The sequence below is a fragment of the Oncorhynchus tshawytscha genome, linkage group LG05, assembly GCF_018296145.1.
Source record: "Oncorhynchus tshawytscha isolate Ot180627B linkage group LG05, Otsh_v2.0, whole genome shotgun sequence".
NCBI lineage: Eukaryota > Metazoa > Chordata > Actinopteri > Salmoniformes > Salmonidae > Oncorhynchus > Oncorhynchus tshawytscha.
In genome coordinates, this window is record NC_056433.1 from 74,119,199 (window position 1) to 74,131,547 (window position 12,349).

General features: G+C 42.6%; 1 protein-coding gene across 1 annotated transcript; it reads right to left on the reverse strand.

Annotated features, from left to right (window-relative positions):
* Positions 1–43: 43 nt before the first annotated feature.
* On the reverse strand, positions 44–11,709 carry slc25a24 (solute carrier family 25 member 24). The gene is made up of 10 exons (XM_024422291.2): positions 11,386–11,709; positions 9,855–9,981; positions 9,656–9,743; positions 8,648–8,759; positions 3,868–4,026; positions 3,445–3,597; positions 3,142–3,249; positions 2,784–2,951; positions 2,394–2,544; positions 44–933 (listed from the first exon to the last, which is right to left on the reverse strand). Exons 1-10 carry the CDS (start codon positions 11,563–11,565, stop codon positions 752–754), a joined length of 1,428 nt encoding a protein of 475 aa, XP_024278059.1. The 5' UTR covers positions 11,566–11,709; the 3' UTR covers positions 44–751.
* Between the last annotated feature and the right edge of the window lie 640 nt (positions 11,710–12,349).

The following is a 12,349-nucleotide window of genomic DNA, read 5'->3' on the forward strand; positions in this document are numbered from 1 at the left end:
GAATGAATGTGTGAAAGGCTTGAAAGAACGGACTCGGCACACCTTTGTATTAAAATATTGACTTTTTTATTGTAAAACAGGAGTATTTAATTTAACAAAACTTTGGAAAAAAGGCAAGACGAATTGGATGGATGGACAGGCCCACAGGTCCCATGCAGAGATCTGAACAAATCACACAATAAGGCACATACTCCTTTTTCATGGACCCAAGATGTGCAAAACAAAATTTGCATGACTCCTCCTTCCAACAAGACAGGAGCCATCTTCTATTTCACCCTGGCACTCAAATTTAGAACACAACCCTAATTCCGCCAGAATATTTTTTTGTTTATTTCTCCAGTAACTGACCGTGTCTAGTGCGTTACGTAAAAATAATAACATTATCTAAAGTTTGTGCATCTCGGGTGAAACATGTAAAAAGACCTCTGTATCTTTCTTTGGTAATGGGGTATACATGGGAAGCTTGGGTAAACTTGAAATACGTAAACCGCTATAGTGTTTGACTAATGACCATTCAGACTGCCTTGGAAAGTTTGTGTGCGTGGTTGTAATAAAAAAGATCCCAGGACAATGGACTAACACCCTAGCAACAACTAGATTAAGTCCAGGCTTTGGTGGAACAGGTAAACAGTATTTTTGCATTTTGCAATTTACCCCAACAAATGTCACTGAAAATATGGAGGGAAATGGTATCAAATAATCTAACTGACACACATATGCGAACCCACACACACTAATACAATACCACTCATCACTTAGAGATGCCCAGCCCAGTCCTCATGTACTCGTACACCACATAGCTGATACTGACAGCTGGGATGACTTTCATGAAGTTGGGCAGGATTCCACGATACAGTCCAAAGAATCCTTCTTTCTCCAAGATCTTTTTCACCAGATGGTTCATGGTCACCTGCTCTGAGCCTTCGATGGATGCTGAGAGAAAAGGGAAAGACAGGGAGGAAATTAAGTTGGTATTACCATGGACTAATTTGAATCGATCAACACCATTTCCTCTATAGATTGTAAAGAGTAATTGCTAAAGTTATATAAAAGTCAGTCATCTTGGCCATGATAATACATCGTGTTTGAGACCGGAGTGGGATTTGGTGTTTCTCTCAACCTGGTCTCAGAGCATTCTTTATTCTGTACATAAATCCGAGACACTCAATTTAGTATGATATGTTTCGTATGGTATGTATTAATTTGTGGATGTCCATCAAACATTTCGCATGATATGTTCCGAATTTAAATTCGTACAATATGTTATGAACTCCAATTTCCTGTGGCTAACGCTAACGTTAGCTAGGCTAGAGGTTAGTGTTAAGACATCCGCACGCTTTCCAGCTGAAACAGTTAGGAAGTGTTTCTGCATATATTATGATGACATTTTTATGTTTTATACTAAGGTAAAGGATTTTTCGGGCACACAACATTTTTTCCCAAGGCCAGACAAAGTTCAGGAGCCGAAGTGTACACCACTTCATCCGTCAAATGTAGGGATTCTTTGTCATTCAACGAGAGACGATTCGTTTTCATGCACATTTTTTCATTGAGAAATAATGCACCAAACGTCTTAGATGTAAAATTGCGCAAAAAAAAAATTGCGCAAAAACGTCAAAATTAATGACATATTTCTTGAGTTATCTTAGATTTATTCTGTCTATTTTGAGGAAGTGTATACTGGCTACGGCGTCTTAAAATGGCCAAACAGTACTATTGCCACTTTGTTCTCATTTTTTTAAGCGAAGGTCTTTTAAGAGAGTATGCGAGCACACTCGTTTGATTCACCTAGCTGGGTTAAGGTTAGTTGTTAGGTTAAAAGATTAGGGGAAGGTTAAAGGGTTAGGGTTAGCTAACATGCTAAGTAATTGTAAATTAGCTACAAGTATTTTTACTTGTAAGTTACATGTCCATGATGAGATTCAAACATTCAACCTATGGGTTGCTAGACGTTTGCCTTATAAACCCATCCATCCATTCACCCCAACCAACCACCCTCCTTTTGTTTTTGTCTTAAGTAACCGTTGTCTTATGTAACCACACCATAAGAGCATTGGTGTGTCAGTGTCTGGATTGAATCCCAGAGCTGACAATGTAAAAATCTGTTCTGCCCCTGAGCAAGGCAGTTAACCCACTGTTCCCTGGGCGCCGAAGACGTGGATATCGATTAAGGCAGCCCTCCGCACCTCTCTGATTCAGAGGGGTTGGTTTAAACGCAGAAGACACATTTCCGTTGAAAGCATTCAGTTGTACAACTGACTAGGTATTCCCATTTACCTTACTATGTTACATCTAGTCTATAAGACCAGTCTGTTTCAATATGTGACAGTGTTGTAACACTTTGTACAGTCACAGGTTTGGGTTTTGAGTGATCTCTGAGATAGGACGGTTACCTGCTGCCTGCATCCTGGTTCGGATCAGAGCCAGGGGATAACTGGCCAGCTGGCCACAGGTGCTGGAGATGGTACCACAGGCCAACAGCACCAGGATCCCAGGGTTGGCTGTGTCTTTGGCATAACGGGCCAGCCACGCATTCTTCAGACTCTGAGGTAAGAAGGGGTAGAGTAGAGCACAAAGAGAGTCAGGAAACATGATTAGGCCAAGAGATCACAATCACCTACATTTAGTGGTAAAACTGGGTCCAACATCAAAAGTTTTTGCTGTATAACCAAAAACCAAAGTACTACACTAAACAGCACACATATATCTGGGACCAGGCTATACCAATGACCTGTCCAAAACCTAAAAAACTGTTTTATCCAGTTAGAAATGTTTGGACACACCTCGTACACTGCCAGGTCTATCCCAGCATATGGAATGATGCCCAGGATGTTTGGAACGTAGCCCTTATAGAAGGCCTTCATGCCCTCCTTCTTCAGGATCTTCTTGGCACAGTCGAACATTCCTGAGTACTGTCCAGTCTTCCTCAGCGTAAGCCTAGTCTTCATTACCTAAAAGGACAAAGCAGAGAGACTTTAGCTGGTTATAAAACTACACAGAATATATTCTCTCTCTGCACTCCCCTCCTCTCTCCTTCCTGCTCATGTTAATACCCATTTATGTATCTCCTCTATCATTCCCTTCTCTCTACTCCCCTCCACTTCATTACCATCCCATTCCATTGCCCTCGCATCCTCTCACCTCCATGGGATAGATGGCCGTCTGAGCCGTGGCCCCGGCCAGTGACCCAGCAATGAACCTCTCGTGGGTCTGGACCTTCCCTCCCTCTGACGACAGCATCTTCTTATACTGCCAAGAGGAACAGAGCCAACAAAGTGAAACTGTGCTGATGGCCCAGAGACATACATACAGAATACAATTGCAGTAGACATAATGCCCGGTATTGTGGTTACATGGTTAACCAGATAAGAAAAAAGTAACTTGAAATAGACCTGATCCACAGGTCTTAAAAACAACGAAGAGAGGTGGTTGATTGTTTCTCACCTGTTCGTAGGCCATGAACTTGATGGCTGTCTCAGGGGCGATCTTCAGGACATTGGTCCCGTTGCCCCTCCACAGGGAGCTGACGCCCCCCTCCTTTATCATCTGCTTGAAGCCCCCCACCAGACTGATCTTATTGGTCTTGGAGCCGTGCACCTGAGAAAGAGAAATCACAGATAATCAGGGTTCGGGGGGGGCCATTGATATTTCAATTATTGTGGGGGCCCCCTCCTTAGCTCCCTGTAATTGGATCCCTGCAGGTAGGATCACCCCATGTCATCCAAACATCACAACAAAGGTACATTTATTTGATATGGTCCTGACATTTACTGTATACTGCATCTAACTTTACCAAGAAGGACATACACAATACATTTCTTGGACATATGCTTAATAGAGTTAGGCATGTAGGCCCACAGTACATACCTGCATGAACACCTTCATCCTGTCCAGAGGGGCGGTGCCTGTACGAGAGACCGCCCCAGCCATGGCGCCGGCTGCCAGCTGTTTCCACCACACACCTGTTGTCTTCTCCTCCTCTGTGAACTCATCAGGGATGGTGAGGCTGTCCCCAATATCCAGAACCTATCACAATACACATGCACACTGTTAACGAATATAGCCAACATTTAGAAACACTGAGTTTGCCCCCAATAAAGTCTTGACACGTGTGTTCTTACGCAAGAAAACACGCACCCCCAATCAATACTATTGATTTCCAGGTCGAATAAATAAGTAGTTCGTTCGAACAAAAAGTTAAAGTTAAATAAATTACCAGTAGCCTAAACAACATTGCAATTATACATTGCATAAAATGCATATGAATGCATAAAACTATAGAAGCGCGTGGCGTGGACCAGGTTTAATTCTAGACCGACAACAACAGCACCTCCATACTAAACTTGATTCGGTCCATTTTGGTTCAAAGTGTGCTGAAATATTCTAGTAAGTAATTAAAATATACGTGGGTCTGGGAGTAGCAAAGCGCATTTTTCGGAAAAGCGCGAAAAACCACATCGAAAGAGCGTCAAGCAGAACAAATGCTGATAACATTATGAATATTTTGATGAATGATGAGGCAATGGAGGCTCAATTATGAGCAGCATCATCAAAATCATCAGGGTGACCAACATGTAAAGGAGATGGGTCCTATTTGATAATATCTCACCAAGATCTTTAAGTCCCACTCACTAATTACGTCTGTCCTTCACCAGAGACCTGAACCCCACAACTGCAGCACTGCACAGCAACAAACCCTTCACCTCCCAAGACCTGTGACATAAGGGTATACTAGCATGATCAAATGAATTAGTCAGCTAACTTTGATGAACAACCAGAAATAACTATAGATTTTTCGGTTCAGTAAAAACCTAAACTTAGATAAGTGATTTTGGTTGTTGAAACAATGAGAACATGCCCATTATCTTACAAAAAAGAAAGTTAAAATTCAGAACATGTAGGAAAGTTAGCTAACTAAATCATTGACCCAGCTTTGTAGTATACCCCTCAGCACTGTCCAAACACCCTGACCAATTATAACGTCATGCCATCCTTGAACCTAATCCTACCGAACCCTTGATGTTTTACCTTGGCCTAATTCTCACTTTATGTAACATGGTGTGTCTCATGTGTATGTCTACATGCACACCACTGATACCAATTACAGCATTTTAGCTCAACAATGCAAAACACTCATTTAAACAATATGGTACAATGGAAACAAATGTCCCATTTCAACAATTACATACCAGTATATTATTACAGTGGTACAATTGTGTTATTATCAAGTCATAGCAAATTGCTCCAATTTTTGAGGACAAAAATGACCACCTTCAATGTAATGCAAATTCAATGCACCATTTTCAATACAACAATGAAAACAAAACTTAGAAGACAACTCTGGATGCAGTAATGAACATAATCAACAGATTCGCCACCAACAATATAAACAAACCAAAACAATTTATGTGCATACTGACTTCCAGGACCAATACGATCACCTCAGTGCTCAGTGTTGGTAAAGACATGTACTTTATCATGGACAAAACAAAGTATAAATTCAGTTTAAGTCCATTGTGACACCTGAGCTGATAGAGAACAGAGGAGTGATCTTACCGTAGAATTTGTAATTTAATAGGATCTCTATGGAACTTACCACCTCAAGCTCCACCTCATAGATATTTCCATCATCCTCAAAATCAATATAGAACCACTTTTCTTTGGGATGCTGCAGCAGTGCCATGTCGCCCCAGCCCGAATCTGAGCCGTGATACTGATCCTGGTACTGGTCGGTCTGTCGATTCGGAGCCATGCAATAGCCAGTTGTATGTACTGGGCCAGCCAGTCAACGTCCCAGTGGCACTTTAGCCTACCTCCACCCCAATAACAACAAGATGGTCCTATCCCGCCCAGACTGACATCACATTGACTTCCTTACCCCCCACACCGTCCCAAGCCACTAACAAGCTAATCCCCTCCTAGGACAGCCTTAAATTAGCTTACCGTAGCCTAGTTTAGCTAAGTCATGCAGGTTTATTCAACCTCTCTCTCTTGGGTGGATGAATGGGCAGAGGATCCAAAGCTCTCCAGGATCAGGTTTGGAGAGCACTGTTGTAGGACATGAGGATATCAAAATATTCAGCAATAAAAACTGCACCCCCAGGTTGCACTGCCACATGACCTGTCAGTTTGTTGACTGTTCCTTCCTCTACTGTGACTGGCTGGTTCCCTCCACATCACTGCCTGTCTTTCATTCAGGAAACAATCCTCCCCTCTACATGAGTGTATAAACAGAAGACAAAGCCTATTACTTCACCTCTATCACTCCTCCTCTCCCTCCTTTGCCTGTTTCTTGATTGACTCTTGACTCAGTCTGATCCCATTGACATAGAGAGGAACCATGCCATTACACAAGTCCTGGGACCTCTCCAGAACCAGCAGGAAAGGAACTCTAATTCACAACTCTCCCCTCTACTGTCTGTCAAACTGTTGTGAAGGGCAGACAGGGTACCGCAGCATTGCACTGTCCTTATGTAATGACAGTTGAAGCATTGTTTCAAAAATAGTTACTGTATTCAACCTAACCCTAACCCTTTTGTTACAAGTTGAGCTTGTACGCAAGGTGCAAATTTGTCACCACCAATCTTTTGATATGTGATTGTGATATAGTTGAGCTCATTTGTCAAGTGCCGACTACAACAGGTGTAGACTTTACCGTGAAATGCTTTCTTACGAGCCCTTTCCCAGCAATGCAGTTAAAAAGTAAGTAAGTTAGCAAATAAAAATAGAAAAATTGTAACACAATAAATAATAATAAGGCTTAATACAAGGAGTACCGGTACCAAGTCAATGTTCCAGGGTATGAGGTAGTTGAGATAACACGTACATGTAGGTAGGGGTAAAAGTGACTAGGTAATCAGGATATGTAATAAACAGAGTAGCAGCAGCGTATTTGAAGAGTTTGAAAGTGTGTGTATGTGTGTGGCGTCAATATGCATGTGTGAGTGTCTTTTGTGTGTGTGTGTGTGTGTGTGTGTGTGTGTGTGTGTATATGTGTAGTGTGTATGTGTTGGAGTGTCAGTGTAAGCATGTTCTGACTGTGTGGGTAGAGTCCAGTGAGTGTACATTAGAGTCAGTATAAGAGAGTCAGTGCAAAAAAAGGTCAAGGCAAATAGTCCAGGTAGCCATTTGATTAACTGTTCAGCAGTTGGGGGTAGAAGCTGTTCAGGTGCCTTTTGGTCCCACACTTGGCGCTCCGGTACCGCTTGCCGTGCGGTAGCAAAGAGAACAGTCTATGGCTTGGGTGGCTGGGGTCTTTGACAATTTACCGGCTAGTATAGAGGTCCTGGATGGCAGGGAGCCCGGCCCCAATGATGTACTGGGCCATCCACACCACCCCCTGTAGTATCTTGCGATCAAGGGCGGTGCAGTTGTCATACCAAGCGGTGATGCAGCCGGGTCAAGATGCCACTGTAGAACTTTTTAAGGATCTGAGGGGCCATGCCAAATCTTTTCAACCTTCTGAAGGGGAAGAGGCACTGTCACGACTTCTTCACGACTGAGCTGGTGTGAGATGACCATGTTAAGTCTTTAGTGATGTGGACACCGTGGAACTTGAAGCTCTCGACCAGCTCCAGTACAGCCCCACCGATGTTTCCTGTAGTCCATGATCAGCTCCTTTGTCTTGCTAACGTTGAGGGAGAGGTTGTTGTCCTGGCACCACACTGCCAGGCCTCTGACCTCCTCCCTGTAGGACTACCACCTTTGTGTCGTCAGCAAACTTAATAAGGGTGTTGGAGTCGTGTGTGGCCACACAGTTGAACACTGAGCTGTAGTCAATGAACAGCATTCTCACATAGGTATTCCTCTTGTCCAGGTGGGAGAGAGCAGTGTGGAGTGCAATAGAGATTGCGTCATCTGTGGATCTGTTGGGGCGGCATGCGGATTAGAGTGGGCCCAGGGTGTCTGGGTTGATGGTGTTGATGATGTGTGCCATGAACAGTCTTTCAAAGCATTTCATGGTTACAGATGTAAGTGCTATGGGACGATAGTGGTTTAGGCAGGTTACCTTTGAGTTCTTGGTGGTCTTGCTTGAAACATGTTGGAATTACAGATTGGAGATGTTGAAAGGAGATGTTGAAAATGTCTGTGAAAACACTTGCCAGCTGGTCTGGGCATGCTCTGAGAATGCACCCTGATATTCTGTCTAGCCCAGCGGCCTTGCGAGTGTTAACTGTTTAAAATTCGTACTCACATTGGCCATGGAGAGCAAGATCAAACAGTCGTCCGGGACAGCAGGGGCTCCCATGCCTGGCTCAGTGTTGTTTGCCTCGATGCGAGCATAGAAGGCATTCAAGCTCGTCTGGGAGGTTTGCTTCACTGGGCAACTCACGGCTTCATTTCCCTTCGTAATTGTCTGCAAACCCTGACACATCCGAACAGCATCCGAGCCGGTGAAGTATAATTCTAAGTCCTATATATTGACCTTTTCCATGTTTGATGGCTCGTTGGAGGTCGTAGCTGGTTTTCTTGCAAGCGTCCATGTCCCGTTCCTTGAAAGCGGCCCTACTGTTAACTGATGTATCAGGTTGTAGTGATGTGTAGGATAACTCAGCAAGTACACACTCCAAAACAGAGACAAACAAACTCAGTCACACAAACATGCAATATCTCTCTCTCACACTCACTCACTCACTCACTCACTCACTGTGGAGTGCTTCCAATAGCGGATAATGTCCTGCAGGTTGGTGGCGGTGTTGAAGAGGAAGTGTTCCCTCCATTCATTCCAGTCCACAGTCATGGTTCCATCTACATCAATGCTGCAGCACAGAGAGACAGAAGGGTGACACTGTCATTGAGTCTGTACAATGGGGAAAAATAACTATAATGGTGCAGCAAATAGAGGACATTCAAGTATTGGTGGTGTATTTTGGATGAACTCCAACAAAGTGTAAGGAGAGTGAACATTTTTTATTTATTTTGCAGACTGCAAAACAACTAGTGGATTTAGGATAGAAAATGACACTGATATTTCTCAAATCCCAACCTGGTTTAACTCCTAACAAGTTCACGGCTGCCCTTCCACTGAGAGCAGACAGCAGCGACAGTAATCAATAAGTAAATGAGATTACTGATCCATGTTGTACTTTACTGGAGACCTGCTCTCCCTGTCTATTTCTATATCTCTTCTATCTTGCTTCATCCCTCTCTCTCCACTAATCTCTCCAGTATTTGTTAGACAAAAAGTGAGTCAGTCTATCTGAGTGCTTTGTTTATGGAAATGAACACGCTCTGTCATTCCCTGTCCTGTAGTAACTCTTCTAACTGAACTATAATCTATTTAAAGAATATAATATTTGTGCTATCAACACAGCCTAGAAACTACACATCAATGTAATGGCACTTCCTGGTTTTCATTCTAGGTGTTTATCATCCACAGTCAGGGGCTGTATTAATGTTATCAGCTCCACTGCAGGAGAGCTTAGCTGGGCTAGAATGCAGCCATGCAGAGGTCCCCACCCACCACAAGCAGAGGATAGTGAAAGTGCCAGGCCCAACATAAACATTTAATGACAGAACAACCACAGAGTAAGCTCAGATAACATGCGGGAGTTTATGTACTGTATCCTCAAAGTAAATATATGCCCAATGTGGGTTGTTTAACAGCTGATGCCACCATGACACCAGACAGTGAGATATATGACTGAGGGCCTACGTTTGAAGGATCTTCTCTGCCTCTTCCTTGCTGATGTCCATCCCCAGGTCGGCAAGGGACTGCTTTATCTCCATGTAGTCAATGCGTCCTGTAGGAAAAAACAATGCCATGAGATAAAATATTGAATCATTTACATTGAATCAAATAATTGACTGTATTTTAAGTATTGATATATTGTAGTGGGATTAGACTACTATACCATCATTGTTTTTATCCAGGCTCTTGAACGTCAGCAGCAGTTTCTTCTCATGTTCCTTCAGGTACTTGGAGAACTCATTGATGTCAAGACCCTCATCGTTGTCCTGGTCTCCAGATGAAACTATTTTCTGGGAATAATAAAACAAAAACACATTTACAAACCACCCCCATTGTACATTTTCTTAGTGTAGACATTCCTAGCTTGAAATAATAATTGTAAAATCTCTCCAAAACCCTTACATGAAATACTTTCACTGGAGAGCGGCAGCTGGCTGTTCAACCTTTAGCTGGACTATTGTGCCACCTACTGTTTTCTTTATAGAGAACACTGAGGATTCATTGAATTTACAGGGATGCTGTACTGTAGACTGTAAGACCAAATCAATATAATGGGGTCAAAGTGCATTGGTGTGTTGCCTCACCCAGGGATGGGCTACCTGACTTTAAAATGATCTAATCTATATGTCAACTCAACTTCCATACAACAGGGGATAGATTCATATCATTATAAGTATCAAGGATGAGCTGATGCTGACCTTCGTGAATTAATGTTTTAGGGTTTGGGTTAAGTTGCCTTTCACTTTTCTGTGCAAACAGATAAATGAAAAGTCATAAGGCTGTGACTGGGAGAAAACTAAGGAACGCAGGAATGCCATATTTTACCTTGAAAGGTGTGTCCTTATCCTTAGTTGCACCGCAACAATAAAACCTTGCCTTTCCTGTTTCAACTTTTGAAGCTACAGGCAAAATTATCTCTAATGATGCCCTATTCTTGCAGCTTTCAGATGGCACAGTAGGCTACCCGGTACTATATGACAGATCCAGGTGTTATCTATATGTATATGGAAATACATTTGGAAATGTTAAGATACTGAGTCTTATCAAGAACCAACATCCTCAGTCATTATTTGGCGAAGTGATGACATGGGATGCCCATGTGCAATGCTCTCTTTATGATATAGGATATGTGTAATACAGTGAATGGATTGTTTAATGGTAATCCTTTAAAGAGAGGTGAAGTACTGCAAGATATGCAGTACTTCACCTAAGCTACCTGCTGCCCCAGTGGTTAGAGTATCTGTCGATGTGCCCTTGAGCAAGGCACTTAACACTAATTGCTCCTGTAAGTCGCTCTGGATAAGAGTGTCTGCTAAATGACAAACAAATAATAGATTAGAATACATTTCATTTTGTATAGCTTAGTAAGTAAAACCTATCCTTTGTCACTGGTTAAAATCCCACATTTGCTTGGCATCTGTCAACACTATTTGCCAATGGGAGGGGCTACAACCTTCATCTTGTGTAGATCTATAACTTGCTCTACACAATAATGTACTTTGACACTAAAATAACACGCTTTTTCATATATTTCCTTAGCATCTGTCAACACGATTTGCCAATGGGAGGGGCTACAACCACCATATTGTGTAAATCTATAAATTGCTCTACACAATAATGTCATTGTGACACTAAAATAACAAATGTTTTCTCATATAGACAGTCTATCTTTTCACATGTAAAGCGCTATTTACTTGCGCGTCTCCTTTCCCGAAAGCAATGCCCAAAGCAGAGAGGCCCTCTTTGAGTTCTGCAACATCCACTTTTCCATCTTTGTTGGTATCTAATTTCTCAAATAATTCTTCATAAGTCTTCGGAGCGTCACTGGCACAATGTGAATCTGTAAACACGAGTTTTCTTACGACTTGATACATTATTGCAGTTATCCAAAATTCAAAGGATTCACTCGAAAAACTCGACAGGATAATGAATACAGGAGACCGCGGAGAAAAACTGGAAGATCAATTGCGTGCCACTGCCAACTGTGGTTTGGCCAGAGACGGAAGAGGAAGCGAGACATCTAACTCCCGCATTTTTTTCTGGTTACATTACTGTCATGAGCTAAGCGGACCCGACCCAGCTGCTATCGCATTGATGTCTGAAGGAGAACCACCCCGTTAAGCAGACCGGAACGGACATTTTTTTCAACGGTAAACGGCCTGAGTGACCCATCTTCATTCTTCCACCATCTTTGGTTTGAGTGTCAAGACGACTTCCGCGATTTGCAGCCTCGAATCGCAATAAAATATGTGTCATAATTCAGTAGCATTCACTGATCAACAATAATTTATGTTAACAACTATATAACTACTTTCAAATAGAATAAATCCTGGCAGGGTAAGCTGTCTGGAAAAAAAGGGTGGGTTTTGAGACCTCCTCTCATTTCATTTTGGATGGACACACCCTAGTGTAAACAAGTAGCCTAGTCTATTCTATCAGTGTGTCGCCCCAGAGCCTATACACCACTCCCTACTGCTTTGTGCCCCTCTGGAAGCGTGTGGATTCCCCAGTAAAGCCTATTGATATGATGTTTTCTCGACCGTAGCCTATCATATCTTTGGTGCAACAGAGATTTCAATAGGAAGGAAAGTTAGACAAATTAGTTTGGTTACAGTCTCTCCCCTCCTTATAAGCCCTCCTAATCCACCCATCACCACG

Bases quoted from the DNA above. Each gene is read 5' to 3' on its own strand.
- slc25a24 (XM_024422291.2), bottom strand. From the start codon at position 11,565: ATGTATCAAGTCGTAAGAAAACTCGTGTTTACAGATTCACATTGTGCC. The intron at 2,952-3,141 runs GTGAGAGGATGC...TTGTCCTTTTAG, and splicing joins CGGCCATCTATCCCATGGAG to GTAATGAAGACTAGGCTTAC. The intron at 2,545-2,783 runs GTGTGTCCAAAC...TTCTTACCTCAG, and splicing joins TAGACCTGGCAGTGTACGAG to AGTCTGAAGAATGCGTGGCT.